A 20,430-nucleotide genomic window follows, 5' to 3' on the forward strand; every position below is an offset into this window, starting at 1 on the left:
GGTTTATTCGTTATTCGAGTAATATTATGTAACGTCCACAATATAAGGGTCGATGATTTTTATAATATATGAAACTCTTTTGAATTTATATTATTTCACATTGCACAGATTGACGTACACTAATATATTTGCACACATATTCGTATATACATACGTCTCGACTCTATTGTCTGAAGTTAGAGGATCCCTGCAGGTGCGTGGTACATCTTGAACGATTAGAATGCTCATTTTCAGAAGTTCATGTAAAATATCGTATATGATACGTGAAGTACATTATACGTTCGAGCGCAATTCGATGGAAGGTCGTGTAACATGCTACACTTTTTAATGTATATTGTGCACATGCAAAATCTCGATGAAATTCTGTTTCCTTAAAGCATTAAGAAGTATCTAAATAATATATAAAGCGCTTGCATATTTGTAGGAGGAAAAAAAATGAAAATATTCGAAGAAAAAATAGCTTCAAACAAATTTAAATAATTTCAAACATATCAGAAGTGCTATTGGTTACTACTTGAATCATTTGTCTATTTGTTCAAAACTCAAGATTTAAATACTTGCAACATAATTACATTAGTATGATATAAAAAACTTATAATATAAAAAATTTATAACAAAACATAAAAAGAATATTATTTACTATTTAAAAGAAGATGCTAATTCTGGAATTTGGAACATTTAAATGCTCGATGTTCACTATCACTAATATTTTTATTATTTTTAACTAATGCTGCAGATATCAATAGCAAGTCTTTTTGTCCCAATAGATTTTTGATTAAAGAATTTCCTAACGTAAAAAGATTCGGTTTTTTTAAGAGAACCTTAGGATCCATGAATACATGGTTCATTGGTACTAATTCCAAATTTTTTGCAGAATGTTTATTTTTACGAAGATATGGGGACGTTTAAGTATAATATTCAGAATTGCTTGTGGTATAGCAGAATTTCTCGATAATTTGTACGCTCGACAGTTGACTCCATCCATCTGAAAAGCTTGTCAATTCCGCATTCAACGTATGTACTGTATTGTAATTAACGGAGGAAATGTTCAGCGGTTTATGAGTCGATTAGTAATGTCATGCTTCGTAGTATAGACGATTCCAAACGTCATGTCGAGTTTAAGATTATTCTTTGTTAAGCTTCGAAAACAAGGATGGGGGGATGATTGTTCCCTGCAAGAATAACTTAAAATATATTCGACTTCGGGAACCGTGTATGAAAAAAAAAGTTATGTAAAACGGGCTCGTTTTCATTCCTATGAATTTTTGAATGTATCTTTTCTCGTTGTATAGCCTCTACGTAAAGTATGTGCGCATGTAACGATGAATGTAATTAATGTGTGAATGCGATGCTGCTTTACTTGTGTGTATGCTGTGTGTATGAGCGTGTATCTATCGATGTACGCGTGTAGATGCAACCCTCCAAAAGCCCAATGTAAATAGAATTCACCCCCCCATCTTGCATATAAGTAGATTTTAAGTAACACTCGAGAACGAAATGACTCTTGCCAAATTTTCAATGGGACGTAGGGACAAACAAATAAGCATTTGAAAAATTGCAAAAATATATTGATATTATAAATGAACTCGACACTCATAAAGCTTATTTCGGAGTACCCGCAATCGCTTCTTTCATTTTTTATTTGAGGTTTTTAAAGTTTTACAGAAATTCAATTACACATTTATGTTTGTATATTTAAATTAATGTACATTTGTACAAAAAATTATATTTTTATAGTTAAACGTTACAATATCAAATTACATCGCGCTGCTATTCTTTATATCTCGTAATGAATTATATTAAAAACAAAGAAAATCATAACGAAAGTACATAATAATATAAAAAGTAAAAGCCTTAGTTTTCTCAGCATAAAATTGGGAATTGCTGCGGTATATAAAATTAATATTATCTACTTAAAGATTATTTATACTATCTTTGGCAAAACATATTAATTTTGCTATCAGAATATACATATTAACGTATCGATCATGACTATCTTTTAATTAATTAATCAACTTGTAATGTTGAAATTATAAAATTTGTTTGGGTCTTTTTTATATTATACAATATTATCACAATATTCGTATGAGCGAGAGTTTCATTCTACACCTGACTTGATTTTGTACAGTAATGATTTTTCCTGAGATTTCGTTGAAGACATTGCTGGTGAACTGGACCGAGAATTCTTCGAACTCTGAGTAGTATTTGTGCTTCGTTTATCTTGCTTAGCTTTTTTCATCATATCCTTTAATCTTCTATCTGCACTTATAATATGAATATTTGGTGTTACTTTGTTTCCACCACCTATTAAACAAGGTAATGACTGCTTTTTTAATTGAAAGAGAAAATACATCTATTTTTATAAAATATAAGAAACTTACCTGAGTTAGATTTTTTTTGTTCTTTAGATTTATTTTCTATCACTGTTTTTGGTGAGCTCCTTTCTTTTGAAACCTATAAATTAAGAAAGGAGATTTCTTACTTCATAACTTTTATGTTTTCTAACATTTTTTGCTAAAAATTATCAAAATATTTCATGTACAAAAAATATAATAAATTATAATGTGAGTGAATACACACACCTGAGATTTGGAACAGTTTGAACAATACCACACCAGTCCTGGAACATCTATTTGAGAATCTAAAATATGTGGAATATGACACTCCTGATGGTACAAGGAATGGCACTCTGAACACTCAACAAGTCTGTTTCTTGCTCCAACATCCATTCCTTTGCAAATAACACACGTCAGATCATCCTCTAATATTTCTAATGCCAGAGTATTATCAGTCTGGATAATATCAGGTGGTGTGTCACGAGTTGGTAAATTCACAGGAGAGCTGTTTTTGCTCGATTTACTTGAATGTTTGGAGGAAGAAGAAGAGGAGCTTTTGCTTTTTTTACTACTACTGCTGCTACTATGATCACTCAGCACCGGTTCCTCCATCATATACTAAAAACAGAGAATCTAAGAGATAGAAGTTCAAAAAATAAATGACAACATTAGATCAGAGGGATCAAATACTAGATATCTTTTTACGTGAATGAAATCTCCTATGCTTCACGAGTGCCCTGATATCAGAACTAACTCTGTAATTATAATAACTTAATTAATATAAACCACCTTAATTGAAGTATTCTATTCTGGATAACCCTCAACATAATGTCCTTAAATTAATTATCATCTAATTACCTTTTTGTGTAATACATTCGATAACATCTTTGATGGCCCATATTTTTGTTTGATTGCTTCATCTAAAAGTGCTCGCAGCTGTTCCGCAGAATCTTTATTAGTAGAATGTAGAAGGTGCAAACCCTGTGTAAATTGAGGATCTAGCTCCAATTGTGACATTTTTATATGAATTATTTTAATCTGAAAAATATAAAAAATTATAACTGTATAAAAAAATATTTTAGTAATATATAAAAATAGTAAATTCTTTTGTGTTTCAGATTAAATATTTTTTATTCATATGGTATAATATTTAAATCACAATTAGTTGGAACATAAGTGAAAAAATATAAAAAGAAAAAAGCCTAGGTTATATTTATTTCACTGATTATTCCTACAATTGCATTCAATTGTTTGATTTTTTTAATATATCGCGATTAAACGAAATTTATTACCTGTAAAAAGTTCTTATAAATCAACCAATATTAAAAATGCTGATTATGATATACGTGCTTAATGTACTTAATCTATAAATAATATGAAATATTACGCGCCTGAATGTACATAAAAAGCATTTGTGTTCCATTTGTACTAAATCGATCGTATAATTAGAAACCATGAGAACTTAATATTTCTATCTCGTGGTTTCTTCCAAACAGCACCTATGAGGTATCACAGTTATCTACAGTTTCTATTCAACTTAAACGTTCATAGAAAAAGCTTAGATATACCCTAGCATTTTAATAGAATTTATCATATTTTTCCAATGTTACTGTACATTTTAAAAATACCGCCTGGAAAGTATATCCATATATGGGGACCGTACGTTATATGTATATACATAAAGTAAAAAAGTAACTGAAGTTAAAGAACCCAGGCACCGGTATCACTCGATTCGTCCCTGGTCTCTCGTATTCCAAATTTAATTTTACAGAGTTTTGATTCTGCGTTAAATAAATGCAGCCTCTGTCTAGGGAGATATCGTGAAATAAAACGTCCGCTTAACCAAATGAAATAAAGGAAGGTACACGTATCCTGATATGTATACATACTTACGTCTAAAAGCTGCGGAAGAATGGTGAAAAATACAAGGAAAGAAAGACCAAAATAGTAACCCTGCAGGCGATCAAGTGTAAGGAACGAGTCAAGTACGCCTGGTGGTAGGCCTCTTTCCATCTTTTTCTATTTATCGGGGAAAAGGTATGAACGCTTCCTTCTCGAGGCGCGTTAAAACGATGTCTAACTTTCGACGAGCAGTTGGCAGCCGTGCGTAAAAGAAATAAATAATCAAAGCGACCATGAAGTGACAAATAAAGTTGGAGAACAATGCTCGCGAATGGCAAGGAAATTTGAGTGCAGCGTGCATTGGCCCCCGTTCTATGTTTTGAATACGTCTTACGCGATTACAACGTGGTGTTACATACGACATTGAAGCCGGAGGTACGCTATGCACTCGCTGCGGATACGAGGCTGACATTTAGGATATTTTCTTCGTCCCGATACCTTCGTGGTATTGGTCTTAACTTTCGTATTCCTGTATCAGTCGCCCGCTGACAACCGTGATTCCTCCATGCGTAGGAATCCGATTCCGCGGTTACCTAATTTAAATGACTGAAAACAAGCTGAATCGACGATCACCAGAAGTATTATCATCGGGAAAATTAATAGAGATCCACAGAGACATGCCTTCCTCGGGAGTGCTGTTGCACACCGTTTTTTAAGGACACGTTCGGCACGGGTACCGGTCAACGATATTTTTCCTTGTTAACCTCTACCACTGGTTTCGAATGCGTTGTTACTCCGCACATTGCGGACGATAGTGGCCATGTGTTTGATCTTTACTCACCTGACCGAGGTCTGACAGGATAATTCATCCAGTATAGCTTCAAACATGAAAACAGAAAAGAAGCCCAGCGAACCAAGTTGCGTACCAACCACTGTTGTCAAAGAGGAACCTGACGCAGACCCAGTTAAAATCAAAGAAGAAGGCACCGGAGGTAACAATGATGATACAACAGGAGAAGACACTACAGAGTGCTCTAGGGATCCTTGTTTGGATCCTTCCAATGGGGAAGGTGCATTGTCCGGAGAGAATCAAAATAATAGTGCAAATCAACCAATTCTAAACTCAGTGAAGCAAGAAGGTGATCATAACAATCCCACAGATGATATACCTGGTAGGACTAAATTTAATTCTTATGTCTTTGTTAATTATTTATATTCTTGATGTTTAATTATTGTGTGCAATTATTTTATTTGTTTTATTCATTGTTGTAGATTGTAGTGGTAATGTGATTACTGCAGATGGTATTCAACCATTAGTTAGTAATGTTCTTGGAAAACAGATGGGAACTAGCACAGGAAGCGGTGAAGCTCAGTATATGCAACAGCAAAGTCAAATTTTTGTATTTTCTACAACATTAGCAAATAAAGGTGCAGATGCAGTGATGCAAGGACAATATCCATCAATTATTGCTTATCATTGTGCACAACCTGGCACTAAGAAGTATCTAGAGGTATGTAGTAAAGTTTCCTAAAGAAAAATCTACATTATTTTTATATTTACTAACATGATGTTATTATCACCTTAGAAACATCCAAATAAAGTAAACCAATTTCGTCAAAATCCTGCACAATGGTTAAACAACCTTGCAATGATGAAACAAAAAGGTCATCAAGGAGGTACAAACAATACTTTCCAAAATGAGCAACCTCCTGATCTACCGGCTCTTGATCCTAATGCTCCTCCATTCTGGAATGAACAACCTAACCTTAGGAACTTAAATGGTGGAAATACCCTTGGTAATTCTGAACCATCATTGGACGATGCAAATATAGATGTGCCTTGTCTTGTACCAAATTCACCTGGTAACTCAGGTAATATGTAGTTATATTTGTATTGTAGTCAAATATGTTTCCAATTTTTTTACGGGTACCTTTTTGTGTACACTTTATGCCATTAGAAGCATACCTTTTATTACAGCAAATCCACAACCTCCTAATAGTACTACGATGGGCCATAGTCCCAATTTATTAGGAGGTACAACCAGCCCAGGCCCAGGCAGTTTACAGCCATCACTGCAAGGTGTCAAAGTTCCAGACGAAAATTTAACTCCGCAACAAAGGCAACATCGAGAAGTTCAATTAGCAACCATTAGGAAAATGCAAATGATGTTATTTCCTGAGCACAAGGAAGAAACCGCTAATACTCTAGACACGACGCAAGGAACAGCGGTATCGACGTGTCCTCCAACGAACGTTCCTTCAGTTGTACCAACTCAATGTCCTCCAACTATGGATTGGCATAAATTGCAACATCAGTTTCTTGATGGAAAAAATAAGGTAAAATATAATATAAAAGATTAAAGATTGTATTTGAAAAATAATTAAAGATTAATGACTATTGGGTAACTATCATTATTTATTGAAACAAAAAGTATACTTAAAAAATGTTAGTATAACGTTTTAATATAATATTTATTCATATTGTAGGCCAGTGTTGGAAGTCCTGGAACTGGAGTCTCATTGCGAGGTGCTAATATGGTTGGGGTCCCGCGTAGTCAAGGGCCACCACCGCCGTATCATCAAACAACGCGATCTGCGAGTGTGCCAATTGCGATACAAAGCCCAAACCCTTCTTCACCTAATAATCCAACCAGCAATTTATCCCTACCGTCACCTCGCGCAAGTTCAGCTCTAAATTCACCCGCAGACTGCAATAGACAATTTCAAATCGGTAATCAGAGAACCAACCATCTACCAGGACAAAGTCCGACGAGTCAAGACTCTCCGAATCCGACAGTTGGAAATGCAACGGCTGTATCAACAACGAGACTTAATCATAGTAATCCGGGAACGCCTGTTTCTCATTCGCACATCTCAACGCTTAGTCCTAGTGGAACAACTGCTCAAAAAGATTCATCTTTAGATTTCTCCACCAGTCAGCCTCCAAATGGTAAGACCAAATAATGGAATAATTACTTTATTGTAATAGTCGATCATATTATCTCTTAAAATATTGTTTGATATGTTAAATAATATTTGACATTGAATCGCATTCGAAGGATCTTAATGCAACAACTAAGTAACCACGATTATTATAATTATTACGTAAAATATTTTAAAAGTTCACTACTTAAAAACATTACGCGGTGAATTGATCGTGTTATATGTTACAACATAGTGGATGGTATGTTTTGCCGCACGCTGCAATCCTTAGCCCAGCAAAAGCAGCAACACACTGGGGCAGTGAACGCAGCAGGTGTTAAGGAAGCGAATCTGATGCCGGTTCCAAGCCCTCAGCAAATTCAGTATCTTAATACCTTCGAGGGACAGGAACTGACTATACAGAAACAGCCAAATACGAGTCTAAAGGATGGCAATTTATCTACGTAAGTATACTTGTATAACAATACCTTACAGATGTATAATTCCCTTTCTAACGTAGGTTTATAATTTTATCTTATTCTATGTCTTCAGGAATACGGCCAGCAATACAGAGATACCAAACAGAATTCTGCCAGGAACTTTGGATAACAGCAATCAGTTTCCTGCTAGATCAGAAGGTGCAAGTCCAGTTCAAATGGATAGCATGAATCGTGGGTTTACAGGCTCTTTACACAGTCCACATACTCCTCATACTCCGCACACACCAGGCAATGGTGCTCCGCATACTCCAGTTGATCCTGGAAAACCCGGAAATAAGTCTAGTGCAAGTGCACAGAGTAGTCCAGCACCGCATAACACGAATATACCAGATAGTATGGGTCCTCCAAGAACAGTACCAGCGTCACCTACTACGAAACCCGACACATCTCCGCCATCAACGAAAGATACTCAGCAACAACAAACTCAGCCCCAACAGCAGCAACAGCAACAGCAACCACAGCAACAATCGCAACAACAACCACAACAACCTCCTCCACAACAACAACAACAACAACAGTCTACAAATCCAAGTCTTACAAATCCAAGTAATTCTGGAAACGCAACGGTGGTACCTTCTCTGGGAGGTCCAAGCGCCTCCTTCCCTTGCGGTAGACCATCTGTGAACGTGAGTCAACCTTCAGACAATGTGCCTCTTAATCCCAACAATATCGGAGGGCGACTCGGCAGTTTAACCGCAATGAGTACAAATCACTTTGATCCCATAACTTCCTTAGCTCAGATGAGTCAACAACTTACTAATACGGCAGCTAGCAATTCATTAGGTAACGAAGGACCTATTCATTCCGGGAACACCGGGATGATGCAGTTCGGGAATCCGCACAGTATGCACATGATGCAAATGGGTGGCGAAATGAATGGAAGTTGTCATATGGGTGGTCCGACCAGTGAACAGGGCGAAGTAGGAGGAATGTGTATGAGTTTGGCAGGACCACCAACGAGTTATAGCCCGACGACTTCACACACAGGAAGTCCCGGTGTACCTAGTAAAATGGGTCATCCTATCATGGGCCATGGTATGATGAGTAGCCATTCAGGTAATGCGACAGGAGCATATCCTGGTGGCGATCCTCATGCACCGCCGCCAAGATTAATGACAGGTCATGTGACTGGCCCTAGTCCTTATAACGGAGCGAATGTTCAAGTAAAACCTAGTGCTCCAAACACGATACAATATCTACCAGCAAGGCCCAACGTCGGTCATACGCCAAGAGGACCACCGAGTTTGGACTTCCTTCAACGATTCACGAATCCCTTGTCTAATTTAGAATCAAAGATGGGCACACCGTCTGTAAATCTTCAGTACTTCCCAAACGGTTGTGTACCGAACAGTATGGGCCCGCATACTGGTATGCCATCAACCATGAGCGGTGGACTTCCTGGCATGGGAGGCTCTCCAAGGATGGACGGACAATCAATGAACACATCAGTTGGTGTACATCCTTCGATGAGACCTGTCGGCAATATGAGACCTCAGCCTAATTTAATGCGAATGCAACACATGGTTGGTGGTGGCGTCTTTCCAGGCGGTTCAATGGATCCAGATAAAGTCTTCCCACCTGACATGGTATCACAAGTTCCCAGTCAACCGAATCCTGGTATGTACGTATCCGGCAGCAAAGGCAGCCCAATGGGATTAGGACCTCCCCCGGATGCGACACAGCCATTACCTCCGAGCATGGGTGGTGCTACTAGTAATTTCAAGAACAGCCCTTTCGTCGGTAGTGGACCTAGCATGTCGGATCCAAATTATGCTCAACAATTCCATAACTTCCAGCAACAACTTTACGCTACAGGGACAAGGGGTAGCGGTCCACCACATCCTACTTTACATCCGCCGCCAAACTCGCATTCGCATCAGCAGTTCTTTATGCCGAAATAAAACTAACGTGTAAGCTGTCTGATCGAAGATAGACGTCGCGACGACGATGATTTATGATTGTGGTGGCCTTTCTGTGTCCTTTTCGACAATTGCGTTTATTAATCCGAGGACAATTAATCCGATCATAACGAACGAACACGAGTTTTTCGGATAATGTAAAACTTTATATAAAAATTATTGCGCGCGATCTTGTAAAGGACAAAGAAGTCGAATTTGTTAAGGTTCTAATGTTGATGTGATTATGGAGAATAATTAATAGTAACACCATTTTTCGCGGGATGGTTTATCGTGACTGGCGGTAACGAGATTTCTCGTCCAATTCTTTATTTACGGTGTTGTTTATGTATGTGTTATTATATCGATAAGCGTTTTATTCTTAAATCACGACATTAAAAAGCCATTTTAATGTCTCTCGCGACTCCAAAATCTGTTCCATCGTCTTAGAGGATATCGTTTTCGTATCAGAATTCTCTCTTTCTCTCTCTCTCTCTCTCTGTAAATTGGAAATATTACGAATGTCACGTGGCGTTACGTGATTTATGTAAATACTAATGTAAAATCTGATTTTTCTTCGTAGTAATCGTTATTTCGTCGATCGGAATATACGGTGATCGTTGCTAGAGACTTTTGTGGATCAGGAGGAACGAGAAATGAAAGAAAGAACATAAAAACAAAGATGGATATGAATGCGTCCCTTCTTCCTTTTTATTCGAACAATTGCTCGTGATAAAGTAATTGTGCGAGAATTAATGAAGTATTCGAAGGAACGACATGAAGATACGCCGGTGAACAATTCATCCTTCCTTTTATCACTAAATAATTAAAAAAAACGCAGTCAAGCAAGCTCAAATTCATAATTGTACATATATACGATATGTATCCCTGTTGCAACATACTCCTTAAAACAGTATCGCCCGTCCCTTTTATTCCCTTCACCGATTCCTCCTTGTGACCAACACTGTGCATAATCATGACCCTACGTAGTGTAATAATTATAAGAAAAAAGAATAATTGACTAAGAACAATTATGTTGTTGATGAATGATTTTTATTATAAATGAAAAATAAAGATATTTACAAGAAGTCAGTATCAGAATTGATCGATAATGAGTTTCGTAGCTATTCGAGAAAATGGGCGTCACAAAGATTTTTTGATAACATTATTAGGGTTGTGCGGGTATTCAAAATTGCGGCCTAGAATCGGGTCGGGAATCTTTTTCGTGTTTGTGTCGGGATCTCGGTTTGTCGACACATAAACATAATTCGGTACCCGTTACTTCAGAACCCGATTTTCGATTCGGGATCCGACGCTCAATTCAGAACATAATTTTTCTATTACATTGTACTTAAACTTTCAACTTATACTTTTGCAGTTGTAATCATATGTAAGAATTTTAAACCAAGGAATATATTGCACAATATGACATGTGAAAAATTATATTCGGAATCGAGTACCACGTAATCGTAAACCACGTTTCAAATAACGGGTATTCGAATATGTTTGCGCTGATAAACTTTCGGGATCTTGACCCGACCTGAGGCTCCGAGATCCGTAATTTCGGGTATCCGCACACTCCTACTCTATATGTATTTTTTTCTGCCCGTCGAGAACCGAACACAGGTTTTTAGAGGTTTCCAGGTGTCATGATGACATACCTCATATCATATTTTTTCGATTGAAAAAAACGGGCTGCTTCCAACTTACTCGGATCTGTGATAGTCAAAACAAGAAAATGTATCTTTTTTTTTTTCTTCATTCTGAAGATATTAATACGTATCTATATTCATTAGGGAATGATTTTTTAATACTACATTATGTTTATTTAATCATTAGATGTTATGCATGAAAAAAGGAGAAAAGAAAAAGTGAGCGAAAACGTGAGAGAAAGAGCGAGGCAAACAGATAAATTATAAAAGATAAAATAAAAGAAAAATTTTTTTCGAAGCAGCTTGAGCAATATTTTAAGCGAATCAAAGTGAAGTAAGTGACTATGAGAATGTCATGAATTTTGTGATAACGTACATAGAGAAACTTTTTTAGAAGTGTGACATGATAGAGAGCTTTCTCGAAGATTTTATATTTTGAGTTAGAAATAAGATTTCATCTATGTTCGTAATTCAGAGCTTTTACAACGAGTCGTGTAACACATCATCCATAAAATTATATCAGAATTACAGGTCATTCTGTTTTTCTGTTTTTTTTTTTTCTTGTTTTCATTTACTAGCGAAATATTCTACCTGCGTCAAGCATTTTACGAATTTCCACATTACTATGCAATATTTAGGTCAATATTGCGCAAATAAGTAACCTACATTTTATTCTCCATCCATAGAGTCAAACGAAGTTATGAGTTCAGTCACGAAATGTAAAGCTTATTTGTTAATCGATTCCCTTTGCAATAAGTTGTATATCGTCCATCACTTTATCCAAAGGTGCTTACTAAATCACTAAATTTGTTGCGTTGTGTTATATCTCTTAGTACTCGAGCAATTTTTCGCTCATGGGATTTCCTCTCACCTGTAAAAAATCATTTATTTAACGAGTATTGTATTATGATCTCCATCAGGCTTGTTAAATCTATATCTTCCTTTTAACCATGTTATTATGAATCTAACTAATAAGGAATACGATAATGCTATCTCTAAAAGGTTTAAAACAAATGTGCCGTTTAGCAATTTCATCCATTAATATCGCGATTCATTGTCGCAATCAATTTTATACCCGAAACCCAAGTCAAACCTTTCCTTCTGCACATCTTCTCATTGACTGGATGTCCCCGAATCGCGCCAGTCATCTTTATCTCTGTAAAAAAAATATTACGTCCATATATAAAACGTTTGTTACCTGTTTTTATCGATATAATTATTATTTTCTCAAATTCTCTAATGATGATAAGATTATTATTGATCTTGTTTATAACAAAGGAAAATTGCTAAATGAAAGTAAAAGAAAGTTGCTTATATAGGTCCTCCATTTTTATTGTTATTATTACCTTGATTGTTGTTCTTCTGAAGATGCAGTGCTCCCATTTGTACTGAAAATTAACAACATGTATTGCATCTACTATACAAACGTTAATCATGAGAAAATTTACTTTTTCTTAATTGCAAAGTCATCCCATTCACTAAGATCGTATTTCGATAAATCACCATCTTCTTCATCATCTTCCTCTTCCTCTTCGTCTTCATCCTGAAATTTCAAATGTGTTTGATATTTCTGATTATCGATAAAATAACATCAATTACATTTACATTACATTTTGATCTTCTTCATTCTCCACTTCATCTCTTTCATCCTCGTCCTTAGACTTGTTACGTGGCGGGCTGCTATACCTAGAATCTTTGGAATCGTCATCTGAGCGGTTTTCAATCTTTCGTTTCTTTTTACGACGCCCGAACTCATCGTACTCGTCATCATCATCTCTTCTTTCTTTATATTCAACGACTCCTCGATCATTATATCCTCCTCCATATCCTGTACGTTCTTCAATCTCTCCGAATTTCGGTGCATTACACATGTTACACTGCTGTCGCCGGGCCCAATTTACGTTTCCACACTTACTGCACTGCCAATCATCAGCACTAAATATAAAGATATCATAACATACAATCATTTATTTGCTCTGTTATTCATGTATGTATAGTATTTACTCATTGTGTAAATATTTTACAAAAAATCTAAGTATATTGAAAGTTAAAGAAAGATATACGATATATTGTACAACTCTGTATATTATTGAAATGAAAATACCAATCATTTAAATAAATCTGATCAAATTATATTATGATGTTGTCCCTGAATGTTGTACTTTTTAGAATATTTATTCTAAACTTATTTCATATAATAGAGAATAACTTCTTTCTGCGTTATATTGTTATATATGTTCCTATTATTTACCTGAATAATCCTCTACTTTTCTCTGCAGCTGCTTTACCAATTTCTTGTCCCAATTTTTTTTTCTTAGGACACTCTCCTCTGTCTGCATAAAAATATCTTTTGTTAATTGTTATATATAATATTATATATTGTAATATTAATAAAGCAACACATTAAAAAAGTTGTAAGGAACAAAACATTATCATAAGGAAAATTATATAGAAACTATACATTACCATATTGACTTTTATATACCTTTTCCACATCGATTACAAGAGTTTCTTCTTGCAAAATTTACATTGGCACATCTGAAATATTAAACAGTATCAAGACACTATCTCACACAATAGGTATGTATAAATAGACAATTTTATATCTTTAAATATCAACATTTTACAGGTTCATACTAATATTTTAAAATATAGAAGACTTATGTTAAGTTAGTCTTAAACATCTCATTGTTTTACTTACTCTAGTGAATACAAAATTTCTTTAGTACAATAAATTACTACGAACAAACTTCAGCATAGTATACATAATAGTGTAATTAACTTTAAGTATAAAAAACAATATACTAAATTACTCATTTAATAATTAACATTTTTCTCAAGCAGATAACATTATTACATATCACATGATTTATTACAGAATCAGTGTTACCAATTGAAATAAACATTGTAAAGGGACACAGCGATAGTATAAATAATATGTATTGAACGAAGTTGAAACTACAGTGGATACAAAAAGTATTTTCATCAGGTTCTACATTTCATTTTCATGATATCCACATTTTTATGGTCGCATGAAAGCACTATTAAATGATACGAAATTTAATGTACATGGACATGAGTAATTAATATGTGATAAATACAGTGATATGCAAATATTTTTTGTGGCCACTGTAAATTCGCGATTAAAGCATAAAGCTGATTTCAAACAGCAACGTTGCCTCTAGGAAAGCTACGTACTGAGAATCGGGACAAATCCAGTCCCCATCATTAATATTACGTTGATTTTCTTCATCCACTTTACTATTATCCATTTTCGTCTCTGGGTTCTCTGCGTGTAAATCTGATCTACTTTATCAGAGCTGCATTGAACCTTGCGATCTGTGTAGTTCGTTCTTTCCGAATTCTATCTAACCTTTACAAGTATGTATTTGTAATTGTCCAAATATTATCGAAATAATACAAAGGCTTAACTTTCGTCAGTTTTTTCCGGATAAGTGCAACTTCTCTGAATGCGTTTTACGCACTACTATCTATTGCATTGTGTCGTATATAGAAATTAACGCACCGAAACTATGGTATGCAACACACTAATGCAACATTAACGGCACAATCACAGTTCTTACGATGCGATAAGCCCGTAACGTGGCGATTTCACAAATTTTAACCGCGCGTGTTACTTTTTATTTAATTGATGAAATGCACAATAGGAATAATAAAATATAATAAATGTGAAGGTTGATGAATTGTATTTTCTTTTAGAGATAACTGTTACAGCAGAATTTTAAAAAAATGTAAGTTATATTCGTTATAGCGTATGCGGCATGTTGGTTGGGAGGGATAGTATGTATATTAACTTAATAAGTGCAAAGTAAGGGCAGCGAATACATAAATCGAAAAGTAATTAGTAAAAGATTATATACATATGTATGTTTTACATATACATATGTAAATTAAATTATTCGATACACGTCATTAATTACAAAGTTATATATTACCATAGTGAACATAGGCAAGGATTTAGTATCGTTAATAATATTGAATTGAATTTACAAAGATATAACTTGTACCATTAAGATGGTATATAATCATTAAAGTAATTAAAATGCATGAAATTTTCAGATATTTGACAGATTGAAATCATAATGGTGCAAGCCAAGATTTCGAAAATTTATAAATTCAATAATATATTTTAGTTCTTAAATGTATCATCCCTTTCATTTTATAGTTAATTAAGTTATAACTTTATTATCTGCTATAATATGTTTTTATGGCTTAAAAATATTATGACCATAAATGCAGGACACTATTTTTAAAAAATTATTAGTATACTAATTTACACCACTATGATTTGCTATTCTTCTTATGTATGTATAAATATATAAATATATAAGCATTTCCTCAAAATAACAAGTGCAGTGAAATAAAAGTATCTACTTATTTTATTTTTTAATTAGATAGGCTGGAGGTAATGTAATGATTTTAATACATTAAACAGGAACTTTTTTAATTATAAAAATATTTTAATATTTTAATTAGAATTGTAATAAATATTGTGTTATTAGGTACTGAAGTACAATATTTGTAGCTCTTCAATGGTATACTGTTTTCTGTAGATTATTAAATGGCACAGTTTGGTCTTTTAAGTTCAACGTTTTCTTTGTATATTTAAATAACGTAGAATGTAAAAAAAAATTAATTGTAACATATAAATTTATTTGTTTCTGAGTTTACAAGAGCTATTGGTGAACATTTTAAAAGATGCATTCTATTTATTTGTTTACTGTTAAAAATCAAATTTATTGTAACGTAGAATTGTTACAAAAAGTATTTACGCATCATTGTATTTATTATAGTATTTATATACTGATTAATTAAGTTCGAGTTTACTAAATATCGTATCATTTAGCAGTACTTGCAAGTAACTCTAAAGATTTAATACTACGAAAATGAAATGTAGAGCCCGATAAAAGAACGCTGAAAAAGGAGTACATATATTGTAACATCTTAAGACTTTTGTAACTTAAGTATACAAAGGCTTTAATAAACGTTCAATTGAAATTAATCAACCGTTTAGTTTAGTTAACGATCTGTTTAACGATCTCTAAAATACTAAATCTTTGCCCTTATCGAACATAGTTTGTCAGAAATTAAATATTATTCCAGTTAATGCTTCGATCTATTGAATAGAATTTGTAAATTTTTAAATATGCTTTTCGTAAGCTAGAGAGCTTACAGAGATGCAGGGAAACAGTTGATTTCGAGTTTAATTTGGAAGATGCAATCGCTAAAGTTCACAAATTAATTCTCTCAATTAGTCTTCTTTTTATTAATGAAAATTTATTCGATTTTTTTTCATTACGATTAATACTGAAACACTATCACCACGTAGCGGTGGAAAGACGGAACTAATTACTATTGCTGTCTTTGTCATACAGTATCGTCCTCTTTGTCTAATATGAGTACATATGTCTATCCTTACTATTTCCTACCACTTCTGTGATGAGTAATACACATATTGTGTATATATATGCCTTTATCGCACACTATTACTTTCTTTGACTATAGACAAAGTGTGCTATCATCTATCCTTATATCTTCTAAGTTATTGTTTCTTTCGCATCCAATAGGTGATAGCACATGGCTTATTCTCCGACAAAAGCCGCAATGTTATGCGATAAGAATATGTAATTGTATCAGGCAAATGTGCAACAGTATGCGACAAAGACAGCAATAGCGATTAGTTCAATCTTTTCACCGCTACGTGGTGATAGTGTTCCATTCTGGTTTTGCGATATTCATGATTCGTGATGTTTGCGTAGGAATCAAGCGAGTAACATTCGATTGAGGTTAAGGTACTTTTCGGAGTGAATCGTACATATAAAAAGTCCATTTTTCACAAAACAATATTAGATAATTATGGCGTACGTATTCTGATCGATAACATTTTTTAAAAAATAACGGAAAGAAGTACTACGTGTGTATGCATACATAAACTAACACATAGCTTCAAAATATATGTCCTGTTAAACATATGGTTTCTTAATGTTTATGATTTAACTTAATAATTAATAATAGGAATGTTCATTTGTTACAGGTCTAAAGTTACTTTTAAAATAACTCTTACCTCTGATCCGAAACTCCCATTTAAAGTGTAAGTTTAGTTACTCTGGTGCGAGACATCATTTTATTGAATCATAAGATTCATGTTCTTTATGTGTAAATAAAAATAACACAAATATGTCAGAGGCTGATTTTCTTGAAGTATTGAAAATGTTTAACACTTTTCTTGTACTCATAGAAAATCCGAGAGTTAGCCAAGAAACAAGTATTGAGAATGTTATCAAAGCTTTTCAATGTGCTCAGTTTATTGAAGTCACAATTGCTAAAGCATATGAAATAGGCAAAGAAAATGTCCTTGATAATAATCTTCACAGCCATTGGTTAAAGGAAAGTAGATCAAATTTGTATAAATGTTCTGAATTGAAAAATGCTTGTGATAAATTACTAGAGGTCTATTTGAAAGACACTAACATATCAACTGATATTGTGGATGAATTTTTAAAATTGTACATTCAATATTGTGGCAATGAGAGATTCAATGATTTTCTTAGACGAATATTAGTTAACGGAATCTGTACAAATATAGTTATAGAGTCTTTAGAAAAGTTAGGTGTCTCTGCTTTGGACATGCAGGATGAAGCTTTAATCATTTCTTGGGAATCTTTAATTAGTAATGGTAATGAGTATGAGGTTTTGGAATATATTCATAAAATGATTAATGATGGTTTTCATTCGAAATTAGTTCACTTTGCTGCTAATTTACATAACAACAGCAAAAGTAAGGCGTTAATAGTTCAGGTATTGTCAAACAGACTTGTCCACAATGATACAAATGTTTGTTTAGCTCTTACAAAGGTAAAACAAAAATTGCTTTGGAAGTTGATGCAAAAATATTCAGAGTTTTACACAAATTTCCTTGATAGCATATTTTACTTTGCTCGTCATATGAAACAAGTTGAAAATCAGTGGATATCAAATTGTGAATTCAAATATGAGCATCTTGTCAAAGTAATAGAAGTATTATTAAATGGTCCTACAGAAATTTCAGAAATAATGTACAACAGAATGAAATTAGTAAAAACACATCCCAATGGTACAATATGGCATAAAATTGAAAAAGATATTGGATGGTAATAGCATAATCCTTGTATAATCATTGAATGGAAATGAGGGTTTATATAAAATTCATTAAATTTATTTCTTTTTTAATTATTTACTTTGTTTCAATAATGATTTGTATAAGCTCTCATCATTTTAAGTTAGCATCTAATTTATTTTGTGAATTAAATAGAAATTTTTAATGATTATTAAATATTGTATAATTATAATTGCAGACTTAGTGTGCCAGATAATACACCTTTCACTGCTGTATTAAAATTTGCTGCTGAAGAATTTAAAGTATCTCCAGCAACGTCTGCCATAATCACAGATGATGGAATAGGTATCAATCCACAACAAACAGCAGGTAAGTCCGTCATATTATAAAATAATGCTTATGAGAAAATTTTTAAGCAATATATTTATAATGTGATTAATTTCAGGAAACATTTTTCTTAAACATGGATCTGAACTTAGATTAATTCCAAGAGATAGAGTTGGATAATTACTTCTTAAAATAAACATCTATATATAAATTATTTCCTTGTTGCACTTCTCACCAATAAGTGTAAAAAAGGAACTACTTTTTCATATAAAATTTGTTGTTTACATAAATTTAAATAAAACATTCCTGAAGTTTTATAAATTGTACTATTCGGTCGAATTTTTTCCATCATATTTTTATTGAAGTTGAAGTATAAGTAATATGAGGGTAAAATTATGAGAACACATTAGATATATATTTTTGATAAAAAGATTTTATAAGTGAAATACATGTAAGAGGTATAAGGTCGATACAAAGGTATGTCACTACATGATAAAATTACTTAGCGATCAGTCATAGCGCAATATTGAGTACTAAGAAACTTCTTGTTGCAATCGAAATAATTTCTTCGGAACAAGATTTTCAAATCGCGGCTTACGAAAGATCGCATTAATTACTGAGAGTGATTATAAATCTACTGTTCATAACAAAAGAAAATTCACGGCATGAAAGAGTTGCACATGAGATAGTATTCTTGAGAAGCATTATAAGTTAGAAACAATTTTTATCTGTTTTATAATCATCTTTTCCATTTACATCCTTTCAATTCTGTTACAATCCATAGTTTCACTCAAGGGCATAATGGAAGAAAATTTAAAAATAGAGGTAAAAAGGAATTATTGTGCAACTTATAATAACTTTTTCAGATATCATTTTTACATAATACTTTTTATATATATGGCTTTTGATCTGCTTATATATAAACCTACTAAAAAATACAATAATATAAAAAGGTAAGGGTAATAGAATATGCAACAATGATGTTTCTCAGTTCTAGAATATCTGACAGATAATTATTTAGACATACAAATGTGAACTACAACGCGGACGATGCAAATGGGAGTTATACTTCTTTTCTTTTCATAGCGAAGTATTACCTTGTTCCTCTCTGTTCTACTTTTTTCTTGCTTTTGATGCTTACAAAAGTTTTGTTATCTTTGATTTATCAAGGGAACTTTTATGTTTCTAACAAATGGTATAAAAATGTGTGTGAGAAATGTAGAGAAAAATATATGCAATTTTCTTAAATGCTTTAAGACGTTCAATCCATTGTATAAGAAACTTAATTTATGAACTTTTTCTTCTTTCAATTGTTGCATGAAACTTTTGGCACCTTTCTAATTTCTTACGATTAATGATCCTGTGCCTTTTTTATGTCAAAATACAATACTGGAATGTGTTATTTTGGATTGTTGAGCAAATTAAGCAATCATAAAAAAACAAATTGTATGATTTGTCGTACTTTCATTATTCTGGCGACTACAAGCTAAGGTTTGTCGAAACGGTATAGCACCCATGATTAATCTCTTTTTTACATATGATTATTAAGTTACCGATGCTGAAATATAAAAGTATAAAATGTGCGTGATTCTCGCATGGAAGCGTAAATTCCATGTTTGCTTGTAGACGTATTTGAAAATTGATATACTAAAATGGAGGGATCTTTGTTTATACAAAACTGCTTTCAATCACAGGAATAGGAACGCCATTACATTCTTAACAGTTACAAGAAACTATTGTTACATATGATTAGACTATTTTATTGGGTTGTAATATAAGTAAGTTCAATCAAATAAAGAAAAATACTGGCTTGAACCGAATTTACCTATGTTACAACCT

At 33.4% G+C, this 20,430-nt stretch overlaps 4 protein-coding genes across 12 annotated transcripts; 2 read left to right on the top strand and 2 right to left on the bottom strand.

Annotated features, from left to right (window-relative positions):
* Window positions 1-1,602: 1,602 nt before the first annotated feature.
* LOC117216670 (integrator complex subunit 12-like) lies at window positions 1,603-4,382 on the bottom strand. Of its 4 annotated transcripts, none has more exons than XM_033463572.1 (5): window positions 4,226-4,356; window positions 3,195-3,374; window positions 2,583-2,954; window positions 2,382-2,454; window positions 1,603-2,304 (listed from the first exon to the last, which is right to left on the bottom strand). In XM_033463572.1, the coding sequence occupies exons 2-5, from the start codon at window positions 3,351-3,353 to the stop codon at window positions 2,099-2,101; spliced, it is 810 nt and encodes a 269-aa protein (XP_033319463.1). In that variant the 5' UTR covers window positions 3,354-3,374; window positions 4,226-4,356; the 3' UTR covers window positions 1,603-2,098. The 4 variants fall into 4 exon arrangements, with proteins under 4 accessions (XP_033319463.1, XP_033319462.1, XP_033319460.1 ...); XM_033463571.1 differs by lacking the exon at window positions 4,226-4,356 and adding an exon at window positions 3,629-3,856; XM_033463569.1 differs by having other exon boundaries at window positions 1,674-2,304; window positions 4,230-4,382.
* Window positions 4,383-4,997: 615 nt separating this feature from the next.
* LOC117216656 (protein BCL9 homolog) lies at window positions 4,998-10,583 on the top strand. 2 transcript variants are annotated; one of them, XM_033463543.1, is made up of 7 exons: window positions 4,998-5,350; window positions 5,451-5,689; window positions 5,765-6,050; window positions 6,157-6,515; window positions 6,666-7,128; window positions 7,357-7,564; window positions 7,653-10,583. In XM_033463543.1, exons 1-7 carry the CDS (start codon window positions 5,065-5,067, stop codon window positions 9,499-9,501), a joined length of 3,690 nt encoding a protein of 1,229 aa, XP_033319434.1. In that variant the 5' UTR covers window positions 4,998-5,064; the 3' UTR covers window positions 9,502-10,583. The 2 variants fall into 2 exon arrangements, with proteins under 2 accessions (XP_033319434.1, XP_033319435.1); XM_033463544.1 differs by having other exon boundaries at window positions 7,393-7,564.
* Window positions 10,584-11,557: 974 nt separating this feature from the next.
* Window positions 11,558-14,863, bottom strand: LOC117216672 (zinc finger Ran-binding domain-containing protein 2). Of its 3 annotated transcripts, none has more exons than XM_033463582.1 (8): window positions 14,346-14,863; window positions 13,633-13,685; window positions 13,399-13,480; window positions 12,758-13,082; window positions 12,596-12,690; window positions 12,494-12,535; window positions 12,246-12,303; window positions 11,558-12,018 (listed from the first exon to the last, which is right to left on the bottom strand). In XM_033463582.1, the coding sequence occupies exons 1-7, from the start codon at window positions 14,417-14,419 to the stop codon at window positions 12,261-12,263; spliced, it is 714 nt and encodes a 237-aa protein (XP_033319473.1). In that variant the 5' UTR covers window positions 14,420-14,863; the 3' UTR covers window positions 11,558-12,018; window positions 12,246-12,260. The 3 variants fall into 3 exon arrangements, with proteins under 3 accessions (XP_033319473.1, XP_033319472.1, XP_033319471.1); XM_033463581.1 differs by having other exon boundaries at window positions 12,241-12,303; window positions 14,346-14,862; XM_033463580.1 differs by having other exon boundaries at window positions 11,559-12,303; window positions 14,346-14,862.
* Window positions 14,864-16,869: 2,006 nt separating this feature from the next.
* On the top strand, window positions 16,870-18,917 carry LOC117216669 (ubiquitin-fold modifier 1). Of its 3 annotated transcripts, XM_033463568.1 has the most exons (4): window positions 16,870-17,029; window positions 17,203-17,259; window positions 18,503-18,633; window positions 18,710-18,917. In XM_033463568.1, exons 1-4 carry the CDS (start codon window positions 17,025-17,027, stop codon window positions 18,769-18,771), a joined length of 255 nt encoding a protein of 84 aa, XP_033319459.1. In that variant the 5' UTR covers window positions 16,870-17,024; the 3' UTR covers window positions 18,772-18,917. The 3 variants fall into 3 exon arrangements, 2 of the variants coding, with proteins under 2 accessions (XP_033319459.1, XP_033319458.1); XM_033463567.1 differs by lacking the exon at window positions 16,870-17,029 and having other exon boundaries at window positions 17,171-17,259; XR_004489399.1 differs by lacking the exons at window positions 16,870-17,029; window positions 17,203-17,259 and adding an exon at window positions 17,266-18,298.
* Window positions 18,918-20,430: the final 1,513 nt, after the last annotated feature.

This window comes from Bombus bifarius, unplaced genomic scaffold, assembly GCF_011952205.1.
Source record: "Bombus bifarius isolate JDL3187 unplaced genomic scaffold, Bbif_JDL3187 scf7180000007973, whole genome shotgun sequence".
Classification (NCBI taxonomy): domain Eukaryota; kingdom Metazoa; phylum Arthropoda; class Insecta; order Hymenoptera; family Apidae; genus Bombus; species Bombus bifarius.

What these genes read in the sequence shown, in the direction of transcription:
- LOC117216672 (XM_033463582.1), bottom strand. Translation starts at nt 14,419, where the DNA reads ATGGATAATAGTAAAGTGGATGAAGAAAATCAACGTAATATTAATGAT. An exon ending in AAAAGTAGAGGATTATTCAG is followed by an intron (nt 13,083 to 13,398) that starts GTAAATAATAGG and finishes CTTTATATTTAG; the next exon opens with TGCTGATGATTGGCAGTGCA. An exon ending in TCAGAAGAACAACAATCAAG is followed by an intron (nt 12,304 to 12,493) that starts GTAATAATAACA and finishes TTTTTTTTACAG; the next exon opens with AGATAAAGATGACTGGCGCG.
- LOC117216670 (XM_033463569.1), bottom strand. Translation starts at nt 4,349, where the DNA reads ATGGAAAGAGGCCTACCACCAGGCGTACTTGACTCGTTCCTTACACTT. An exon ending in CGAATGTATTACACAAAAAG is followed by an intron (nt 2,955 to 3,194) that starts GTAATTAGATGA and finishes CTCTGTTTTTAG; the next exon opens with TATATGATGGAGGAACCGGT. An exon ending in ACAAAAAAAATCTAACTCAG is followed by an intron (nt 2,305 to 2,381) that starts GTAAGTTTCTTA and finishes CTTGTTTAATAG; the next exon opens with GTGGTGGAAACAAAGTAACA.
- LOC117216669 (XM_033463567.1), top strand. Translation starts at nt 17,186, where the DNA reads ATGTTCATTTGTTACAGGTCTAAAGTTACTTTTAAAATAACTCTTACC. An exon ending in CCGAAACTCCCATTTAAAGT is followed by an intron (nt 17,260 to 18,502) that starts GTAAGTTTAGTT and finishes TTATAATTGCAG; the next exon opens with ACTTAGTGTGCCAGATAATA. An exon ending in CAATCCACAACAAACAGCAG is followed by an intron (nt 18,634 to 18,709) that starts GTAAGTCCGTCA and finishes GATTAATTTCAG; the next exon opens with GAAACATTTTTCTTAAACAT.
- LOC117216656 (XM_033463543.1), top strand. Translation starts at nt 5,065, where the DNA reads ATGAAAACAGAAAAGAAGCCCAGCGAACCAAGTTGCGTACCAACCACT. An exon ending in GCACTAAGAAGTATCTAGAG is followed by an intron (nt 5,690 to 5,764) that starts GTATGTAGTAAA and finishes TTATCACCTTAG; the next exon opens with AAACATCCAAATAAAGTAAA. An exon ending in TTCTTGATGGAAAAAATAAG is followed by an intron (nt 6,516 to 6,665) that starts GTAAAATATAAT and finishes TTCATATTGTAG; the next exon opens with GCCAGTGTTGGAAGTCCTGG.